This window comes from Mixophyes fleayi, chromosome 1 (assembly GCF_038048845.1).
Source record: "Mixophyes fleayi isolate aMixFle1 chromosome 1, aMixFle1.hap1, whole genome shotgun sequence".
Lineage (NCBI taxonomy): Eukaryota > Metazoa > Chordata > Amphibia > Anura > Limnodynastidae > Mixophyes > Mixophyes fleayi.
In genome coordinates, this window is record NC_134402.1 from 428426181 (window position 1) to 428449756 (window position 23576).

Here is a 23576-nt window from a genome sequence, read left to right on the forward strand (position 1 = left end):
AGATAGATCCTGGTAATTGAAGCTTAGAACATTTACTTTTTTATTTTATCCCCTTGAAGTGCACCTAAAAGATTTATGTTTCCAATTTTGAGTGGAATTATGGTTTTCTTCTATAAATATTTAGAAAATATTTTTAGAAATTACAGGATAACACAATAACGGGAACAGAAGCAGCACAGTTACAGGGACATTATCAGGGACTAACATTTCCGGGAAGAGCTTCTCTAAAACTGGGTGATTGTGACGATTAGACAGATTGCATTTATAGAAATATTTTAATGAAGGAAATACAATAAACTGTAGTGTGTATCCTTTCCCTGTGTGTGACCTAACTTTAGATTTATTTCACCACATAACCCATAAATAGATGTCAGATATGCTAAAAGCCTATAGGAATGATAAGCTTGTGTCAAGGCTGCATAACGGCAGTGTGGATATTGGCACAGTGTATGTTGGCTCGCAGAGGCTATATTCTGCATGCTAATGGCTTCATTTCAATGTGCTATACAGGCCAGCAGTGAGGAGGGTGAGATTATTATCTTGTTATTGAATCATGGTTCTGCGTGCGGTGTAATATTGCTCACAGAGAAGGAAATGGACCTCCTGAAAGTCTGGCTGATATATTTTTATTGACCATTTCCAATCTGATCATAACCAGTAGGTATCTCTATGTGTGTATTTAATAGGCCGTCTTTGACGTGGACAAGAAGAATGGGCTGACTCTGATTGAAGTTGGAGAAGGTCTATCTGTAGACGACATCAAGAAATGTACCGGCAGCGACTTCTCAGTGAGTACCTGGAATTAACATTATTTGTATTTGCTGCTTGTTTCATTTATCCCAAACGACCGTGTAATAAACTGCAGACAAGGGAAATGTCTGCTCATATCAAAACGTTTTGACCGTTTTTTTGTTAATTAAAATGTCTGTTGTTAATTTATATATTCTACAAAGTACCATTGTTTTATTTATTTCATGTTCTCTTCCCAAACCCCATAATCGAATTATTTTCTGCCTGAGTCTTTAATAACCCCTCCGAGGCAGCCAAGGAAGATTTCTATGGTGAATTATCTATGAAAAAAATATATTTTATTCGGTGGTAAAATGCAGCTGAAAATGTAGACGACTGTCCAATGTTCAGCCCAAGCATTGAGAGCACTGAGCCCTGAGGCACCTGTACCTCTGTGATGTCACTAGTTCCTAGTGATTTGATAGGCCGAGCATTGGTTCAGGCAACAATATTGGCTGCTTCCACTGTATGGGCACACTTTAAAAAAAAAAAAAAATATATATATATATATATATATATATATATATATACACAAATTAACCCATGCATGATACTCATGCATTCTAGTCAAATAAAGCTATTTAAGGTGTTAAAAAGTTTCTTGTCATCTTCATCGCTACACACACATGCCGCTAGGCTTTTATATATTAGATAATGCTGAGAATTTAGTAGGTCAGTGTAGTATATAACTCCGCCCAGCAGGTGGCGCTGCAGCTTGAGCACTCTGTCACCCGGTAGTTTTTTACACATACACTAACACAGCATGTGTGGTTATGAGGTAAAATTACCTCACGAAAATGAGTTTGAGCCCTCAACTCATAAATTTAGCCTTTACTACCCCTCTCATGGGGGGAAGGCGGGATGATGGAAGTTAACTGACTTCACTTTTATAATTTTTTTGTCAAATAATGTCAGTATACCAAATTTCAGGTCAATTGGATGAGCCCTTTCTGAGAAAATAGTTTTTTCCACACACACACACTAACACACGCCGCTAGGCTTTTATATATTAGATAATGCTAAGAATTTAGTAGGTCAGTGTAGTATATAACTCCGCCCAGCAGGTGGCGCTGCATCTTGAGCACTCTGTCACTCGGTAGTTTTTTCCACACACACACACTAACACACGCCGCTAGGCTTTTATATATTATATATATATATATATATATATATATATATATATATATATAATATAGTATGGGAGCTCCTCCCCATCCAGCACCTGGATGAGTTACTTATATTATTTATATAAAATCTAAATTGTGGCTATGTGGGTCTTTAGGCAGATCACCTATAATAAAATAAAAAACAACACAATTTGGAACAAGTTAAGGCACGGCCATTTTTGTATAGTTTGTAGATGTATCGAGATCCCTTAATACCAGCTGTATATAGTACTTTAACGGAGGTACTTTCATTCTGACGCTATACGTTTCTCCAAGGGACTCCTTGTTTTGTTGTTATATTCTCACTTCACACACTTCAACACGGCCGTGCTGGTGTTTGGACACCACTATTGAGCAATGTAGTGTAGGAGGCATGGACTGTTATACAGGTGTGCTTTGCCCCCACAATCCTCCTGCATCAGTTGGCGCCTCACACAGGGTGACCCTGCGCCTTCCACAGTCTAAGTCTGTGGCTTCTGGTTTGTTTCCAGTCCCTTCCTCATATCATGACTCCTACCTCTGTCACATGCACCCCCGTCCTCACTAATATAATCACATCAGTGGACCTGTCACTGTCTCCCACAAGATCAGCACATGAATGTTCACAGCAGCCCATAGTTATTATTCAAAACTAGAACACCTGGACAACAGATAGCAGATTAGATTTTCCTTCAATTGGAAATATATACATATTACTTGGCAAAACACTGGTGGTGACAGTGTAATTGGACGCGTGCGGTGATCTGTAGATCATTTTTCATCCTCTCGAACCCCCACAAGTAGAAGCAATTTTCTCTTCCATTAGAAATGACCGATCTGTTGTGTCATATCATGGAAGCACAGTAACAGAATGCAAGGTCATTTAACCCAGCGTCATGTGACTTCAGGATGAGTCTACACTATGAGAAGCAGCTCCCTAAATGTACGGTATGTTTACCAAGCGGTGGTGGGATGTACATTCTCGAGGCATAGGCGCCAGCTCTGTGGGTACTAGAGCACCCCCAATATTGTGCTCCCGCAGCCACTGGCCCGGTTTATGCTTGGCATTTTTCAGTCACATGGGAGGAGTAACATGAGAACCCCCCCCCTTCTCATGTTACTCCTCCCATGTGAACTGAAAAATGCCAAGCATAAACCGGGCCATGGCCTGCGGGAGCACAATATTGGGGGGTGCTCTAGTACCCACAGAGCTGGCGCCTATGCCTCGAGAATGTACATCCCACCACCGCTTGGTAAACATACCGGTACATTTAGGGAGCTGCTTCTCATAGTGTAGACTCATCCTGAGTCACATGACGCTGGGTTAAATGACCTTGCATTCTGTTACTGCGCTTCCCATGATATGACACAACAGCATCGGGTTCATTTCTAATGGAAGAGAAAATTGCTTCTACTTGTGGGGGTTCGAGAGGATGAAAAATGATCTACAGATCACCGCACGCGTCCAATTACACTGTCACCACCAGGTGTTTTGGCCAAGGTAATATGTATATATTTCCAATTGAAGGAAAATCTAATCTGCTATCTGTTGTCCAGTGTGTTCTAGTTTTGAATATTAACTATGGGGCTGCTGTGAACATTCATGTGCTGATCTTCAAAGCAGAGCCTTGCTCAGTCCCACATTGGCCAGACCTCGGCAGCTGACCATTGGCGCAAATTTATTATCATTTATATATCGCCACCATATTCTGCAGCGCTGTGTAGAGAATCTGAATTGGGTGGATAGTTACCTTTCCTACTGGTCAGGGATATAACATATTTGCCTACTCTCCCGGAATTTCGAGGCATCCTCCCGAGTTGTAACGGTGGCGGGGCTTATGATGCCATTTGCGTCATCAAGCTGCACTATGCAATGCTGTGAATTTCGGTATTTAATAGCAGGGGGGCAGGGCCATGGTCTACACAACCCTTCATGCACTTGTCACATGATCTCCCGCATGAACCTATATGCAGAAAGACTACATTAATTAACCTTTAATTGTGTTACACTTGCTCTGGACTGTGACACGGGTTGTTTTGCGCATGTGAAATGTATGACTCTGGTTTGTTTTTTTTCCACCAGGTTTCACCGGCCCTCAAACAGCTGCAGCAGATCGGTGATTAAGATTTCTTCTCTCTGATATTTATGATGCAAAATGAACAACATTTGCCTTTGATTTTTATTTTTTTTTATTTTAAAAAATTGAATTTGTACCAACCAGTGCTTTTTTTTTATTATCACTGATGAATTGTTACAGGGAGTTAGGCCATAGTAGTCAATAAACAAAATATTTGATTAAACTTTGATTTGTACTTTATGGATTGATGGCTGTGAGTACTCATTGAAACTGTTTATATTGAATCTGACAACTAGAGTCTGTACTGCGAGGTCTGTCCATCCACCTGCGGCCAATGCTGTACTGGGAGTTTGTAGGGCTTAAATTTTCCCACTTTTACGAAAAGGGCTTCCATTAAATATATTAGACCCATACATATATATATTTGCTAGTACAGGCCTGGTATTTTGTTTAGTTTGGTTGCTGTGGGCTCGGCTAGGCAACCGTGGGAATATCTAGCCTTACTTCTCCCTCTTCAGTTTGTAGTATCTCCACCAGGGACTGCATTCTGAAAACATCAGAAGCCAGAAAACTGAGATGGGTTGAATGTAAGAGTTGTTCACCCTTCTAGATAGATTTAATTAAGGCTTATTCCTTTCCCCATATTCCCCTGATACAGGGGACTTTATGTGATCTGATTGCACTTTAAAAATCAGTTACTAACACACTTCATGCACTTGTAATCTCAACTGCACAATGCTGTGCTAAATGTAAGGTGAATATCCATCCATCCATGCACAATATGTATGCGTGTTTGAGTACTTGCCGGATGGATATGATGTTGGGTTGACAGTCAGTGTATGGCAGATAGCTCTATACTCTCTTCATGCTTATAGAAGAGTGTGTAAGACCTCCATAATCATATGTGGGTGTTTACGGTGTGCCCATTGGAACACCACAAATATCTTTTGTTTGTTTAAAAAAAAATATATATATATTGTGTGTGTGTTTTGTAGTAATGCTCTTTAGAGCTGTTGGGCTACTTATAGTTTATTTGCCAGTTGGAGTTCATTAGGAGGTGACAATATTAAAGTTGATCACTGTATAAGAGTGGACTTAGCACCTGAGTTGCAGAGCTGCATCGGCCTTATAGAGTAGTCCTAGGGGTTAGTATTGTCTTAAGATTTCTAGAACCAGGGTTCTCACTGTTAAATTAGAGGGAGGAAGACTGAAAAGTGATCAGCTGAAGAATTTGTTTTACAGAAAGGGTGTTTCCAAAGGATACCTGGAAGAAAGTGATCTGAGAAGTCAACATTCATCACTTTTTTTTTTTGTTGAGAAAAAGAAAAGGAAATTTTGGCGCATTACAAAGTCTGAACGACAAATTATCCATTGAAATAGAATGATCTGACACAGATTTGTATCTGGTCAAAGCCTTATTCTTAGCACTATATATTTATATGTCCCCTGGTGTTCAGTCAGAACCTTGTCTCCTCACTTAGTCCTCTTTCATAAGCAGGTACGTAGAGTGGCGGTAGCATACTGTGGAGTATTCCGCCTATTAATTCACTAGTACCACGGTTCCCAAAGTGTGTGCCGCGGCTCCCTGGGGTGCCGCGGCGCTGTCACAGGGGTGCCGTGGCCAGATAGCGAAAAAAAAAGAAAGAAAAAAAGATACTTACCAATCCGGAGGCGCCCAGGACCCAGCATCCTCCCTCCTCGCTTCTCATTGAACGTCGGGCGTGATGTCATCACGCCCGGCAGTCAGTGACAAGCGGCAGGAGGGAGGAGGATGCTGGGTCCCGGGCGCCTCCGGATTGATAAGTATTTTTTTTCCCTCTTCCTGGCCAAGGGGGCAGAGTGAGGGGCGCAGATGGAGCGAGATGGAGGGCGCAGATGGAGCGAGATGAAGGGCACAGATGAAGTGAGATGGAGGGCACAGATGGAGTGAGCTGGAGGGCACTGATGGAGGGCACAGATGAAGTGAGATGGAGTGAGCTGGAGGGCACAGATGGAGTGAGATGGAGTGAGCTGGAGGGCACAGATGGAGTGAGCTGGAGGGCACAGATGGAGTGAGATGGAGGGCACAGATGAAGTGAGATGGAGTGAACTGGAGGGCACAGATGGAGTGAGATGGAGTGAGATGGAGGGCACAGATGGAGTGAGATGGAGTGAACTGGAGGGCACAGATGGAGTGAGCTGGAGGGCACAGATGGAGTGAGCTGGAGGGCACAGATGGAGTGAGATGGAGGGCACAGATGGAGCAAGATTGAGGGCACAGATGGAGTGAGCTGGAGGGCACAGAGTGAGATGGATGGAGATGGAGGGCACAGAGTGAGAGGTGCGGATGAAGGGGGCACAGTGTGCGGATGAAGGGGGCACAGTATGTGGATGAAGGGAGCACAGTGTGTTAGCTGTAAATTATTCTTTGACAGAAATATAATTGAAAAAAATATATAAAAATATTCTTTTCCCTTTGATTTATGTGTATTATTTTGGCATACAACTAAATAAGTATTTCTGTCCTGACAAATACTTATTACGTTTTTTTGACCCAACTACTTATAAAACGAGACTGTTCGGTAATTATTTTGGAGGGGTGCCTTGAAAAAATTATGAAGACTCTAAGGGTGCCGCGAACGGCAAAAGTTTGGGAACCACTGCACTAGTACATTGTGTTATCTCTGGCTCATGATGTCCCAATAATATAACTACTTCCTAGTGTACTGGTAGCCTGCGTTCCTGTGAACATTAATACAACCCAGAACAGAGCACACTAGTCATTTCTCCAACTCTGCCATTTGTAGGTGTTACAGTAATTGATTCCGGTACTAATCCATATAACACATTTACTTGGAAGTCTTCTAAATAATGGAAAATATGGAACGGTTAATTGGTCCTCACATCTTGATATCTGTGGTTCTACTATACACTGCAAAATATTTGCGAACAAACCTATTGTGCCCATTGCGCTCTACCGAAATCTTACTGCTTGGATTAATTTGTATTACAAAAAATATTGAAGATACAACTTACGTTCTGCCTTTTCACTAAGACCGCTGCCTGCCCTGGTTATTAATCAAATAACGTGTTCAATGCGATGCACAAATAGGCTCATTCTGAGTTGAATTGATATATGTCCAAATAATAAGCGTTAAGAAGCTGCAGATAAAAATAGTGAATTTCCGCCCCATATGTTGTGTCAGCGTCACCTCAAAATTCATCCAGCTCTTACCAGTTATTTACCAGTTACATATGCACCAGGTTTACGTCAGGCATCATTATATACACTTACACCTCACCAGGTCATGAGCAAGAAATGGTTTGATTTAAATAAAACCTCTATGATATTGCAGGTGTAATCTTTCCCCTTGTTTACGAATGATAGTAGCAATAAATTATAAAATATCCCCACAAAAACATGATATATGGATGAGCAATGAAGAAAGCACTATGAGCTTCAGAATTGAATCAGCCAATCAGAATTGGCTAGCTAGTGCTGGCACCATCATCATTGGCATGTGTTTGCACCCCCCCCCCCCCCCCCCACAGGTCTGGAAGTGATATGGTCACTATCGGGGAAGTATCTGTGTCTCCACGCGAGAATGCTGCATTTTACCATTACCTCCCAATGCGCCCTTTCTGCACCTGGTCTGCATTAGCACGCTCCTTCCTTCACTGTTCTTCTACAAGTGGCATGCACATTACAAATTTGCATACTTTCTGCTATGCAAACAGGCGTACACCCAACACCGCATGAGCCCCGTTGCGTCAGACACAGCTGGAGTTTTCCAAAACACATCTGAACAAGCCAAATTTCTTCTGGTAGGAAATCCTGTGGATGATGAGACCAATTACGGAAATCAAAATTCAGCTTTCAAAGAAAAAACACCTTCCCAGCAGTCAAACATGGAGGAGATTCAGTGATGCTTTGTTATTGTTGTGTGGCGCTAAGTGTCTAGAACATTTGCATGGCATCATCCTGATATTACCAGGCTATAGGAAGTGGCTGATTTGCAGTTATTTTGAACAAAGGTTATGCTCCCAAATATGAAGTCTAGGGTGTCAATGCTATTTATTTTCATTTTCTAAAATTCAAGGGCACTTTATACAGTATACGTTCAGAATAAAATGCAAAGATTTTTTAATAATAACAATTGTAGAGACCAAATACTGTTTTTAATATCAACTTTTCTTTAGAGGAAATTATGAGTTATTTGAAAAAAGTGTAAGGCTGCCAATATTTGTTGCCACAACTGTATAGATGGAATGAATGTTCCATGACTTCAATAGAAATTCTTGTAGCAAGCGAACAGCTTGACCTGGAAAGTATAAGCGTTAGAGACTTGCTATTATTCTATTGCGAGAAGTAAGAAGAGAACTTTTTATAGAAATGCCAGACTGTTCTCAAGTAGGAAGCCATATGACATAATTACAGAGCTGTTAATGAGTAGGATACAAGACATCCATATGAGTGTTATGAAGATGGTGCTGGAGAGAGCACTGGGGATATCTGAGTAATGTTCCCATGGTGGTGTGGCTTTAGCAGGGCAATCCTATCATAAGAATGTCAACCTACACTGGATTGGTATCTGCTTATTGAAGGTCTGTTACTTAGCCTCCCCTCAGGTGATGTCAGGCACCCTGCGGTTAATTGCTCCAGGAGTCTAGCTGTACCTGATATTAAATGATGGACACTCACCTTACCAGACAAAAAAAACAACGTATAATCACATTAGTCCCTGGACATCTTCAACCAAGCTCCAATTTAAGTCTATGTAAGCTTTTCTGTGCCTTGCTGCTTTTGGACTAACCACCACTTCTGGAACAACATGGCTGACCGCTAGTGTAGGAAGTACCACTTAGTCTTATGCCAATGGTCAGTGCAACTTTTCTGGGTGCCTTTAGTCAGCGTGTTGCCCTGGTAATCAACCCCAATAGTGTTAGGAACTCCCAAGTCAGTACAGTGAAACTCGGGAACTACTCAGAAGGCCAGGTGTTCGCTGGAGCCCCTAGTGGTGGGGACAGACTGGGCTGCAGGCCGACTGAGGGTCGAGTAGCGTATACTGACTTAAAGGAGTTTCCCAGAAGTGGAGTGATTGGTGGACTGTAGTATAAGAGAAATCCAAGGTCCAAAGGTCACAGGCACAGAAGCAATATCCAAGGGCAAGCAAAGGGTCAAAATCACAGGCAGAGAAGCGAAATCTGAATTCCAGGCAAAAGGTCAAGGTCAGAAGAGAAGGGTCAAAGGTCCAGTAACAAGCAGGGGTCAAACACGGGTGGTCAAATCAAAGGTAACAGGAACCTAAATGGATAGCACAAGCAGGCAGCAGGACTGAGGACAGAACGCTATAACCGGCAATGAGGCAGCAGACCTCATTGCCTTAAATACATAGTTTGCCCAATCAAAACTTACATGCACCCCTGCAGACTAATGAGAACATAGCACCAGACCAATCAGGGCTAGTCCCTGATAGGTGCACCCAGATGCAGGCTAATGCCTGTAACTAGTCCCCTAATTAGCCCACAGGCTGTGTCCACTTTTGCGCATGCGCCCGGCTTCCAACAGCGCCGGGACGCAGCGCTATGTAACAGGCGTCCGGCCGTTGCCTTGGCAACGGCCGGGTTGGAAGGGGAAGTGACGTCCCGGTCGTCATGGTGACGGCCGGGACACTGGAGCAGGTAGGAAGCGAGCAGCCGCCGCGGCTCGTGACAGTACCCCCCCCCCCTTGAGGAGGGGTTAAGGAACCCCGACATCCAGGCTTAGTGGGAAACTTCCTAAAAAATTCCTTAATGAGTCTTCCAGCGTGCAGACGTCTCTACGGTATCCAAGAACGCTCCTCAGGGCCATAACCCTTCCAATGAACGAGGAATTGGACTTGACCCTGAACCCTCCTAGAATCAAGGATTTTTTCAATAACATATTCGTGGTCCCCGTTCACCATCAGAGGCCTGGGCCTGTTAGAGAGGGACTGATTAAACTTGCTGGGAGCAGCGACTTTCTTCAGAAGGGAACAATGAAAGGTCGCAGGTATTTTCAAGGAAGTGGGTAGTTTCAATCTAAATGCCACTGGATTAATTTTCCTCTCAATGGGAAATGGTCCGATGTATCGGGGCCCCAGCTTCCTACAAGGTTGCTGCAACTTGATGTTCCGTGTGGATAACCAAACATGATCCCCCACTTTCAATGAACAGGGTCTACGGTGACGGTCAGCGAAGATCTTGGATTTTCGGGAAGCTTGACCTAGTGCAGCGTGCACCTTTTTCCAAATGGACCTTAGCCTGGCCGTAAAAACAGGCGTTTCGGAATCTCCACAGGGAACAGTAGTAGAAAATGAATTGGATTTTGGGTGAAACCCGAAGTTGCAGAAAAACGGGGATGTGTGAATAGTAGAATAGCAAGAATTATTGTACGCAAATTCTGCCCAGGGCAGGAGAGAGGACCAATTGTCGTGAAATTTAGACACATAAATGCGCAAAAACTGTTCCAGAGCTTGGTTCGTCCTCTCTGTCTGTCCATTCGACTGAGGATGATATGCTGAAGACAGACTGATAGAGATCCCGATGGACTTACAAAAGGCTTTCCAAAACCGGGCAATAAACTGGGATCCTCGATCTGATACTATATCTTCAGGAGTCCCATGAAGACGAAAAATATGCGTCAAAAACAAGGTGGCCAGGGTCCTGGCATCCGGTAGCTTGGGCAAAGATATAAAATGTGCCATCTTACTGAACCGGTCGACAACTACCAGGATGGTGTTATGTCCTGCGGATACTGGTAGGTCAACAATGAAATCCATCGACAGATGTGTCCAAGGTCTGCTCGGTGCCGGCAAAGGTAACAGTAGCCCAGAAGGACGGTTTCTATCGGTCTTGTTTTTAGCACACTCAGGACAAGCCCGAACATAATTCTCCACATCGTTTGACAAGGTGGGCCACCACAACCAACGAGAAAGAACCTCAATAGTCCTACGGATTCCCGGATGGCCAGCAGAGCAGTTGTTGTGGCCTTCAATGAGAACAGATTTCCTTAAATGGACGGGGACAAATAATTTGTTGACCGGTGTCTGAACTGGAGCGATTCTCTGGAAGCGCCAGATGGTTGCTCCTAGGTCCTGGGTGAGACCAAGATGAACAGCAGTTGTAGGAACAATAGACAACGGGTCCGGAGACTGAGGATGATGGGCCAAAAAACTTCGGGACAAGGAATCCGCCTTAGTATTTTTTGAACCTGGACGGTATGTAATAATGAAGTTGAATCTGGTGAAAAATAAGGCCCAGCGGGCCTGCCTAGGATTCAGAGTTTTAGCGGTTTGAATGTATTGGAGGTTTTTATGGTCCGTGAAGATGGTGATGGTATGGGTAGCTCCCTCTAACCAATGCCGCCATTCCTCCAGTGCCAACTTAATGGCCAACAATTCACGATTGCCGACATCATAATTACATTCGGCCGCTAGAAATTTTTTAGAAAAGAATGCACAAGGATATAATTTTTTGCTCCTTGGGTCTTTTTGAGAAAGGATAGCGCCAGCACCGATGTCAGAAGCGTCCACCTCTACAATGAATGGAAGTTCCGGATCAGGATGTCTCAGCACTGGAGCAGAAATGAACGCGGCTTTGAGTGCCGAGAAACTCGCCAATGCCTCCGAAGGCCACTTCGCTGGGATAGCTCCCTTTCGAGTGAGAGCAGTGATAGGAGCTACTAATGAGGAAAAGGAGTCAATAAACCTACGGTAATAATTTGCGAATCCGAGGAACCTCTGGATCGCCTTCAGATTAGTCGGGAGGACCCAATCCTGGATTGCTCGAACTTTGGCAGGGTCCATGGCGAATCCTGTTGAGGAGATGATCTATCCCAGAAATGACACGGTGCCCACCTCAAATTCACATTTTTCCCTTTTTGCATAAAGGTGATGTTCCCGCAATTTCAGCAGAACTTGTCGAACATGCTGACGGTGCTGAAGTAAAGACTCCGAGTAGATTAAAATATCATCCAGATACACAACTACCGTTTTACCCAGGAACTCTCGTAAAACGTCGTTGATCAGGTCCTGGAAAACCGCCGGAGCGTTGCATAACCCGAATGGCATCACGAGATATTCATAATGTCCCGACTGGGTATTGAAGGCAGTCTTCCATTCATCCCCTTTCCTGATTCGAATAAGATTGTACGCCCCTCTGAGGTCAATCTTCGAGAATATAGTGGCAGATTTTAATTGATCAAACAACACCGAAATCAATGGTAACGGATACATATTCTTAATAGTGATGTTATTCAGTCCACGGAAATCGATGCACGGTCTAAGACTGCCGTCTTTTTTTGACACGAAGAAACAACCTGCGCCTACGGGAGATTTAGAAGGACGTATGAATCCTTTTTTCAGGTTTTCCTCCACATATAGCTCCATGGCCTGAGTCTCTGGAATGGACAAGGAGTATAACCGCCCTTTGGGCAACTTGGAACCCGGGACTAAATCAATGGCGCAGTCATACTCTCGATGTGGTGGAATGGACTCAGCTTTTCTTTTGCAGAACACATCAGAGAAGTCCTGGTAGGGTACCGGCAACAAGTCTGGACTAAGCTGTAAGATTCTAAGCAGCAGGGTCAAGCAAGACGTGGAACACTCGGGACTCCAACGAGTAATCTCTCCACTTTTCCAGTTGATAAGGGGATTGTGACTGCGAAGCCAGGGATACCCCAATATCAAAGGAGCAGAGGGACAACTAATGAGATAGAAGGAGAGCTCCTCTGTATGGAGAACTCCTACAGTCAACCGAACCATTGGAGTCCTAGCGAGAATCCTTCCCCCAGGCAAGGGGTTACCATCCAAACCACACGTGGTGATGCTTGATCCTAACCTGATATGCGGAATATCAAGCGTCTGAGCCAAATGTATATCCAGGAAATTACCAGCCGCACCACTGTCAAGAAAAGCTTTCAGGTCCATGGATCTCCCACGGAAAGTTAAACGTCCAGGGACTAATAAAGAGTTTTCTGAAGAGGTAATCTGAAAACCCAAGCGCACCTCTTCACCTGCACTTAGGCTTTGGAGTTTCCTGGTTTATTGGGACATTAACGAACTAAGTGGCCTGTCTGACCACAATACATACACAGGCCTAGTGAGCGTCTTCTGGAGCGCTCCTCCTCCGGAGGCAAGCGGTAAGCGCCCAATTGCATGGGTTCAGAGGAATCGGGCAGAGTGTTATCGGAGCTAGTGAAAACGTCCATCGGAACAGAGGACTCCCGTTCAGAGTTCCTCTCTCTGATCCGACAATCAATTTTTATGACAAGTTGCATCAAGTTCTCCAGCGTGTCGGATATCGGATACTGGACTAAAGAGTCCTTAATTTGCTCGGTAAGTCCTAAGCGGAATTGACTTCGCAATGCGGGGTCGTTCCAAGCGCTATCCGTGGACCATCGCCGAAACTCCGCACAATACTCTTCCGCTGAGCGACGTCCCTGCCTTAGCGTACGGAGATGAGCCTCAGCTGAGGCTACCCTGTCTGGGTCATCGTATAATAACCCCAACGCTTGAAAAAAAGCATCCACAGACTGTAAGGCTGGACTTGTGGAAGGCAAGGAGAAGGCCCAAGACTGAGGGTCGCCCTGGAGTAATGAGATGATGATCCCTACCCTCTGTTGTTCGGAACCAGAGGAACGTGGTTTCAGACGAAAGTACAACTTGCAGCTCTCTTTGAAATTACGGAAGGCTGGCCTGCTTCCAGAGAATCGGTCAGGCAAATTCATCTTAGGCTCCGGTGTGTCACCAGCGGGAACTTGCTGGGGCTGCCGGCCTCTGGAAGCCTCTTCTTGGACTGCCAGGCGCTGGGATAAAGCCTGCACCACTTGAGAAACCGCCTGTATCTGGTTAGCCAGAATCTGGGCTGGGGACAGATTCGACTCCTCTCCGTCCATGGCCGTACGATACCAATCTTCCTGGCCGGTTATAATGTTAGGAACTCCCAAGTCAGTACAGTGAAACTCGGGAACTACTCAGAAGGCCAGGTGTTCGCTGGAGCCCCTAGTGGTGGGGACAGACTGGGCTGCGGGCCGACTGAGGGTCGAGTAGCGTATACTGACTTAAAGGAGTTTCCCAGAAGTGGAGTGATTGGTGGACTGTAGTATAAGAGAAATCCAAGGTCCAAAGGTCACAGGCACAGAAGCAATATCCAAGGGCAAGCAAAGGTTCAAACTCACAGGCAGAGAAGCGAAATCCGAATTCCAGGCAAAAGGTCAAGGTCAGAAGAGAAGGGTCAAAGGTCCAGTAACAAGCAGGGGTCAAACACGGGTGGTCAAATCTAAGGTAACAGGAACCTAAATGGATAGCACAAGCAGGCAGCAGGACTGAGGACAGAACGCTATAACCGGCAATGAGGCAGCAGACCTCATTGCCTTAAATACATAGTTGGCCCAATCAAAACTTACATGCACCCCTGCAGACTAATGAGAACATAGCACCAGACCAATCAGGGCTAGTCCCTGATAGGTGCACCCAGATGCAGGCTAATGCCTGTAACTAGTCCCCTAATTAGCCCACAGGCTGTGTCCACTTTTGCGCATGAGCCCGGCTTCCAACAGCGCCGGGACGCAGCGCTATGTAACAGGCGTCCGGCCGTTGCCTTGGCAACGGCCGGGTAGGAAGGGGAAGTGACGTCCCGGTCGTCATGGTGACGGCCGGGACACTGGAGCAGGTAGGAAGCGAGCAGCCGCCGCGGCTCGTGACAAATAGTTGATCCTTTAGGGGACATGTTAAAGTATCTAGTGGTGCATAGAGAATCCACCTGGCTAAATGTAACAAACGTATACTGGTAAATCTTGAAACAAATAATACAATATTTAAAGATAAGTTTCCTATTTACTTAGTATTGGCGAGAGCGGATGCAAGATGGGCTTAACCTTGATTTTTAATACTCGGCTCTTGCCACAACCACAATATGAGAAGAAACCCTGTTCCTGATAGTTACTTTCCTGGTTGACAGTAGAACTTCTACCTAAGGGTAAGTACAGACAGATGGTTTACCCACCTGTGATGCTTTGACCTGACCTGCATGACCAAGACAGAGCACATCCCTTTGTTTGCATTGAATGCTCACTGGTTTTCTTAGAAATCAGCAATCTCCAATTAAAGAGCCCTCACGATGCACCACGGTGGATGAAAACCACCCATGTGAATGAAGCCTAAATGTTGTCAGTTAATTGAATTTATGGTTAAAGGTGAAGTCCACTTTTGGACCGTGGCATTGCATAGTACTGACTTTTTATTTTAACTTGCATTTTAGAAGCAAAGATATGTATGTGATTCCAACAACAAAGCCTGTCAATGTCACATAAGGTCACCTTGTCTCCCGTGCGTCCATGTCCTTTAATTCCTAAAGAGTCAGGCAGTAATCTATAGGACAAGGTGAGCTGTAAATAGAACAAAGGAGACGACCACAGGATGGCTTTGTTGAGCGGAGGCATTAAAATAAACCACCGCCTGCGTGTGTCTCCTTGCATGTTGAATCTATTTGTAGGAAAATGATGCAGTCATTCCTGATTAAGTTCTGGATAATATATATTGTGCAGGCAGAGAGGAAACTACAGACGCAGGAGACATTAGCCAGGATTTATGAAAGCAAAATGCTGCTTTGCATTGCCTTCATGTGATGCAATCTATTTCATTCCCAAAACGCACAACACTGGCATCTTTACCTGCTTTATTATGGTTAAAAAAGCATTCCCACTGGTAACTAATGTAAAATAAAATGATTGTGAATGGTTTGTACATTTTTATATAAATTAAATTCCCAGGATAATTTTCTTATTTTACATATTGTGTAATGTTACTCCAAAGTGAGCAAAGATTGCATGATTTAGAATTGCATGTTCAGTAGGGGTTTGATTCATGATTTGTTTTCTACATCTAAGTTTAAATAAAACTGGCTGCAGCCAGTTGTGATCTGCGGGACTGTGACTTTTTACTGTATAACTGTTGCTATGTGTGCCACAGTCTACTCCAGGAGACCGTCATCCTCAGAGCTCATCCCGTCCAGCATGGGGAGGCTTGGGTGGGCACACACAGAAGGGATGAACTGATTAGGATGATCAGCGGCATACAGTAAAGTTGACTGGCACTGGGGGAAAGACCAGCCTCCAGGAAGCAAACTGTGCCCCGGTCTGAGTCCTTGACCACCCCATTCCCCACGCTGGGGTAGAGGGGATTTCAGGCAACTTGACCCCCCCAAAGGCGTATCTGTATCCAGTCACTTAATTACTTGCGTTTATAATGGTCCAGGGTTCTAATAATAATGTTCTCTACAACTAGATGTTTTTGCATCTTTCTTACTAGATAAATGTCCAGGAGGAGTTTGGGGTACCTCTTGGTAAGTTAGTTCTCAATTTAAAAACACACATATGTATGGCCCAAAAATAGGGACTCTCATTGTTTAGCTTTAGGACCACCCTATTAGCAGAAGCGCCTTGACAGGGCGGGTGGCTTATCATGCATTTGCAAAAGTGTACAACTGAGATTTCTGCATTTTTATGTAGAAATAGAAGCTTCTTTGCTGGTTATAGCAGTGTGCTGGGGAATTTTTCTCTGTGTTTGTTCCTTTCAGGATATTCCTGCCCTTTCAAGCACCTGCTATGAACTTATAAATTGAGCAACATCTACTGTTTTGTTGGATTAATGTCCAGTTAGTCTCAAGGTGGATTGTGGAGTAGTCTGCAGTGTGATTATTTTTCTTCTGATTAACAAACCGGTTACGAGAGCCTACTGACCAGGTGCTGTTGGTGTACAGTGAAAAAGTGCTGAAAGCTATAGTCAAATGCAGACTAAATTACAAAGCCTTGTAATAAAAAAAGTTGCAGACTGGATATTATAGTTGTGAAAGTAGATGAGAAAATCTGTTTGCTGGGAGTACAATCAGTGCAGACTATGGGCTTTATAAAAGTACAGTTTTAGATCATAAAGACTTGACATTTTGCCAAGTTCTAAAAATCGATTTTTAGCCACCACAATTCCAGTATGCAGATATACAGTCAAGTCCATAAATATTGGGACATCGACACAATTCTCATATTTTGGGCTCTATACACCACCACAATGGATTTGAAATGAAACTAAGAAGATGTGCTTTAACTGCAGACTTTCAGCTTTAATTTGAGGGAATTTACATCCAAATCAGGTGAACAGTGTAGGAATTACAACGGTTTCTATATGTGCCTCCCACTTTTTAAGGGACCAAAAGTAATGGGACAAACTAAACAATCCTACATCAAACTTTCACTTTTTTAATACTTTGTTGCAAATCCTATGCAGTCAATTACAGCCTGAAGTCTGGAATGCATAGACATCACCAGATTTCTACCATAGACAATCACAATGTTTACATTTTTAGCCTGTAGACAGTATGGTGTCGACAGGTTAAGTGTTTGCATTTCCAACGGGGATATAACTACCACCGGGTAGAACAATGGGATACCACAGAAGCAGGTCTGAATTAAGACAAGGTCAAGCAGCCTGTAAGATTTACAACCAGAGCCCTAAGAATCACATGCTAGACTGAATAGAGTAAGACATTTTATAGGGACACTCAAATCTTATAGCAGCAGAACTGTATAATCAGTATTACTGTATAATCAGTATTACTGCTTATACAGTTCTGCTGCTATAAGATTTGAGAGTCCCTATAAAATGTCTTACTCTATTCAGATGGAATCAACCTTTTGAGTATATTAATCCTTTCATTGTATTATGAATGTTAGGTGTTTGGGTTGATCCTAAATCCAGCACCCATTGACAACTTATATATTATTCTAGGAGGGTTAGCACGTTCTGGCAGTACGTCTGCTAGTTTTACCAGATATAGTGTATTTTGGTCATTTATTCCATTTCTAGTTTTTAATATTTCACTACTCCTATCATCATTTCATTATGTATGATTATTTTAATGTATATCAATAAACTTTAAATTTTATAATATTCCTATTATCCTTTGAGTGCTCCTAATACACATACTTGTTCTTTGTCTATGTTTACATTTAGTAATATGTGTGAGTGCACCTTTTCCAGGTAGATGGACATATTATTAAAAGTTTATCATTAAGTCCATCTCCTGGATAATATAGGATTGTCCTAGTGCGATATAACTGTTCTTCTACACATCACCATGGGAGTCTGGTCACACCTGGGGACCTGTCTAGTGCTTAGGTACTGCTAGGCTGTCTCTTACCTTCCTCCCCTGACAGCACTCATTCAACACCACACACGCTCCCAAATTTCCAATCTGTGAGACAATGTTGTCTGTCGGCGTGACAGAAGGACAGAGCCCTTAATTCAGGACTGTTCTGCCTAAATTGGGACATATGAAATGGATATATCTTGATATAACAGCACGGTGGCTCAGTGGTTATCACTTCTGCCTCACAGTGCTGGGTTCATGAGTTTGATTCCCAACCATGGCCTTATACGTGTGAAGTTTGTATGTTCTCCACATGTTTGCGTGGGTTTTCTCCGGGTGCTCCGGTTTCCTCCCACACTCCAAAAGCATACTGGTAGGTTAATTGGCTGTTATTAAATTGACCTTGGTCTCTCTCGGTCTGTGTGTGTTAGGAAATTTAGACTGTGAGTGAGTTCTCTGTACAGCGCAGCGGAATTAGTGGCGATAAATAAATAGCTGCTGATGACAAGCATCCAAAGGAAATCTTACATTCACATGGAATTCTGGCACAGATGGGATGACAGAGAGTTCCTTAAAACAGTGGTTTACTATTCCAATTTCTGGAAGGGGGATTATTTGGAAGATACAAGAGAAAAGACTGATTAGAAAGCTAAAAGCACACTTTTCAAGATATGACTTCCAGATATTGTGTATTATGATCATACAACACCGTTATCTTCAGAGAAGTTCAAACAGTTTAGCAGGGTGTTTGATTTTGAACATCACACCTCCTCTGCTGGATGTTGTCAAAGTAACGGTGACAGACTCGGCAGTAAAAACAGCTAAGAGGCTGATGAGAAAAACAAATGGAGCAGCCACAGATATGTATCTGTCTTTGCTGGATGAATGAAACACACCAGCCCAAGGCCAGAACAGTTAAACCGCACAGAGACTCATGAGAAGACAAACAAGGAATTAAAATTAAAGTTTGTGGATAATGTCAGAACCAAACAGGAGGAGAGTCAACGTCTCCTGACCTATTACTATAGGAAATCTGCAAAAAGTTGATCTATTCTCCATAGAAATTATATTGTGCTAATTCAACCAATGGACAAACAGCAAAGAGTGGAAGAAAAGGGAAAGTTATGCAGAACCCAGGAACTTGTTCCTATTATGTTGTTACTGATGAAGGGATGTGTGTGAGGATAAATAGGAGACGTTGAAGAAGGACTGGAAAGCAGACTGATACCGGGTAATGACTGTCCAACAAATGATGCCACAACAGAAGGCACCAACAGAATGGACATCGTGATTTAAGGGCTACGTGGGGCTCAATAAATAGACTTTAGTTTGCCATGATGAGAAGGAATAACACAAGCGGTTGAAGAAACACTAAATGTGTCCATAGCAGGCAGGATTATCAGGAAGCCAGACCAAAGTATTATTTTTGATGGATAACATTACCAAGTAGGACATTTATCATCATCATCATTTTTATTTATATAGCGCCACTAATTCCGCAGCGCTGTACAGAGAACGCATTCACATCAGTCCCTGCCCCATTGGAGCTTACAGTCTAAATTCCCTAATATATATATATATATATACACACACATACACACACAGACTAGGGTCAATTTGTTAGCAACCAATTAACCTACTAGTATGTCTTTTGGAGTGTGGGAGGAAACCGGAGCACCCGGAGGAAACCCACGCAAACATGGGGGGAAGACAAACTTCTCACAGATAAGGCCGTGGTCGGGAATTGAACTCATGACCCCAGTGCTGTGAGGCAGAAGTGCTAACCACCCTGGCATTATGCGTGTATGTGTTATATGGGATTTGTTTAACTTGTTACTCCAGCATTTTCTATAGTAAAGGAAAGAGATGTAGTAATAAGTGATATTCTGGTTGTAGCCACTATGGGCGTCATATAGAGTTAGTAGCAAAGCAAAAAAGGAGCAGCTTTGCACCTTGGCAAAATTATGTTGTACTGCAGGGAGGGCGAGGTAGGGAGGTGGCGGCGTGTTCTTGCTCAAGTCTAAATTATAAAAATAAAGCTGTCCAGTATCTGTGTGCTGCATGCAGAAGCAGACATTATTTTCTACTAGGGATGTGCACCGGCCACTTTTGGTGTCTCGTGTTTTGTGTTTTGGATTCGGATTTGTTTGAGGTTTTGGGTTCGGATTTGTTTCGCAAAACACCTGACGAAAGGTTTTGGTTCGGATTTAAGGTTTTGGATTCGGATTTATTTTGAAAAAAACATAAAAAGTGCTAAAAACCAGTTTTGTGTTTTTTTTTTCACTCCTACGCTATTATTAACCTCAATAACATTCAAAAACAATCATTTCCACTAATTTCCAGTCTATTCTGAACACCTCACAATATTGTTTTAGGCCAAAAGGTTGCACCGAGGTAGCTTGAGCACATAATGAGGGCAAAAAAAGAGGTACAAGATGGAATTGTTCTGGGCCCTCCCTCCCACCCCTCGCGAGATTCGAGGCGAGACTTGGACGACAGAACCTCGTTTTCATTTTTTTGCCCGCCGGAAATATCCGAACAGTGCTCGGATCCCGTTCGGATCCGCACTGTTCGGGTGGGCTCGGATTAGCGGAATCCGAGCCCGCTCATCTCTATTTTCTACACATGCATAAATAGAATAAGTGATTTGTACTTCTTGCATTGCAACATGGTTTTTAGTACCAAAATATAGAAGAGGTGGAGGTTTGCTGGCAGCACTTTACATTCAAAAAATCCACCCAAAAAATACTGCATTAACGCCTATATGCTGAGTAGCACGCAAGGCAAGATGAGTCCAGCGCTGCATCTGTAGCATATGCACCAAATATACATTGGGCATACATACACCCACATACACACAACCAGGTCATAAGCATAGGAAAACTTTGTTAACTTTAGTTTTGATAGTGAAAAACACTTATGTTCAAATGAAAGTAGCAAAAAAAAATTATTTAAAAAAACGCCCAAAAAATCCTAAAATCCGCTGCAGAGGTGAATTCACAATCAGTCAGAAGAGGACATTTCCACTTTTTTTTAGAAAATACTGTTATATTGTGTTTTTTGTGTGCTGCTGCTCCACTTGTCCCAGCTGACTTCCAGTACTAATTAGTTTATCTCACATTGCATTAAAAGTTATGTTTCTTTCCCTTCTAGAATAATACAGATACGATTTTTGTATCATGCAAGAAGAAAACAAGAATAATATCATCTATATGAACTCAGCGTATATTTTGTTTAAATTTAAATCGGTCATTTAAAAATTCTCTGTAAAGAAAATGAAATGTACTTTATATAGATTTGTCACTCAGCTAAAAATTGCAGCAGATTAATAATAAATGACCAATGCAATGCCTGAGCCACTCATCCAAAATATATATGTATTTTATTCTCCAATAGACACTTACACCTTTTATACTGCTTCAGAAACTGACAGTGGATGTTGTGTTTCACTGTCATTATAGTCTACTCAATGGCTAATGCTGACATTATTCTGTAGATTTTGTTGCAGGTGTGTGACTCATAACTCCACAAAATGATTTCTAAAACCGTCACATTTTGGTGGGGGAAAAAAAAGAATTCTGTGACTTCCACTGAAATACATAGTCCTCGTTATTACCGATTAACAGAGGACAATTTATTTATAGCTGCCAAAGTTTCAAGATGTCCATTTCACGGGGATGAGCGAGAGCACCTTCTGGAAGTTTGAGTAAGAGCTTTTTGCAAGGCTGGTGACAGAAGGCAAAGTGAATGTTGTTGACACATGGGGTTCTACATAGAAGCATGAGCTGAAATCTGTGCGCTTGTATATTTGTGCATCATTGTCACTTATGTGTAGAAATGCGTTGACACAAATTATGCACACCCTCTCTTTAAGTGGGAGAGTGTCAAGATTCTCAGTATAGCTCTACCAGATAATTGGGGTTGTTTAAGACCTTAGTGCAAATATATTAATAGTGTCCAGACTCTATACTCTCTTGTCTATGTGACGCTCTGTTACATTGTTATACTGTGTACAACATTTACTACTACCACTGTCGAGCCACCTTTCTACATTTAGCGAAAGTATACACACTTGCTACTTCCGACTTGGCGCAAACGTTAGTGTTGTACAGCTCTTTCTTTTTTTGCATATGCTCAGCATGCAAATGCATTCAACGCCACATGAATGCACTATGCACTTGACCAATGTCATGTTACCTATGTCACTCTGGGGGAAAAAAGAGATGATTTTTGGTGTACAAAGGCAACTAGCTTTTTACATAGTGTATGGTTTTTATTCCTTGAATTGGAAACTTTCTTGAGGTTTGTTTGTAAGGTAATAAGTGATGGAGAACAGGGGAGGGGTGGCAAATTTTAGCCCAGGGGGCACGACTTGACTCAGCAGCCTATTAGGAACATTTTAAATGGAAAATAATGCAGGTGACCCAGACCAGGGTAGCCCACTATGGAACCAGCCCGGTGGGGCAGATGTCCCCATGCCCCCCAGTCCAGCCTGCCCCTGATGGAGAACAGGCGTTGATTGCTATTATTTTTCTTCTTGTTCGGCAGAAAGCTAATGTAAGGGAAAATTATTTTTTAGGCAAAGTTAATGTGAAATCGCTTAGTTTTGTTTATGGTACCTTTTTATATTTTACTGTATTTATTGTGTTTTGTTTGTTATAATTCAACAATTTAAAAATCTGTACTTCCGTAATTCTATAAAACCAGGCACAAAAGGAGATTCCCTAGTGATGATCACAACAACAACACTCCACACTAGAATAATAACACAACCACTGGATTTGCTACGGTCATGGCAGCACTATAAATATTGTAAAATATTCAGCCTACACCTTGCAGATGGCAGATATCAGCTTGTTTCAACATCGTTCTCAGTGTGAACAGATGCAGCAGATTGGATGTTGCATGTTGTGATTTGCCGCTTAGCTGACAAACACAAGATGTTACGCAAGTTTAGATAAAGCAAATGAAACTTCTGATATCCTCTTCCCCCAGGGATCCATATTTATAGTCATCTGACATCATACCCCTGTGATCCTGTAAAAAAAAAAAATATATAATGGTTAACAAGTGCGTCCTTTATCGGGCAGCTTGAATGTCTCTGTGGTGATCGCTTTGTTTCTAATGTGCACATAGGCGGCACGTGGCACAGAGGTTAGCATTGCTGTCTTGATTAAGACCAGGGCGCTATTTCTGTATGCTCTCCCCATCTTTGTGTGGTGCTCCTGGTTCCTCCCCTATTCAAAAAACATACTGGTAGCTTCATTGGCTTCTGGTGAAATTAACTCTGAGTCAATAAGGCAAAAAAAGGAGTAAATGTTCTTGGGGACAAACCATGTTACAATGCAAGGGGTGCAAATTAGTTTATTATTTTGCACATAAGTAAAATACTGGCTGTTTTTTCATCTAGCACATAAATATT

At 42.8% G+C, this 23576-nt stretch overlaps 1 protein-coding gene across 1 annotated transcript in view; it reads left to right on the forward strand.

The window, feature by feature from the left end:
* Positions 1–4115, forward strand: part of OXCT1 (3-oxoacid CoA-transferase 1) — a 95083-nt gene extending 90968 nt beyond the window's left edge. The window contains exons 16-17 of the mRNA XM_075184094.1: positions 687–788; positions 4018–4115. Of these exons, the coding sequence (XP_075040195.1) occupies positions 687–788; positions 4018–4059 (144 nt within the window). The 3' untranslated portion in view covers positions 4060–4115. The remainder of the gene's footprint in view (positions 1–686; positions 789–4017) is intronic.
* The last annotated feature ends 19461 nt before the right edge of the window (positions 4116–23576 follow it).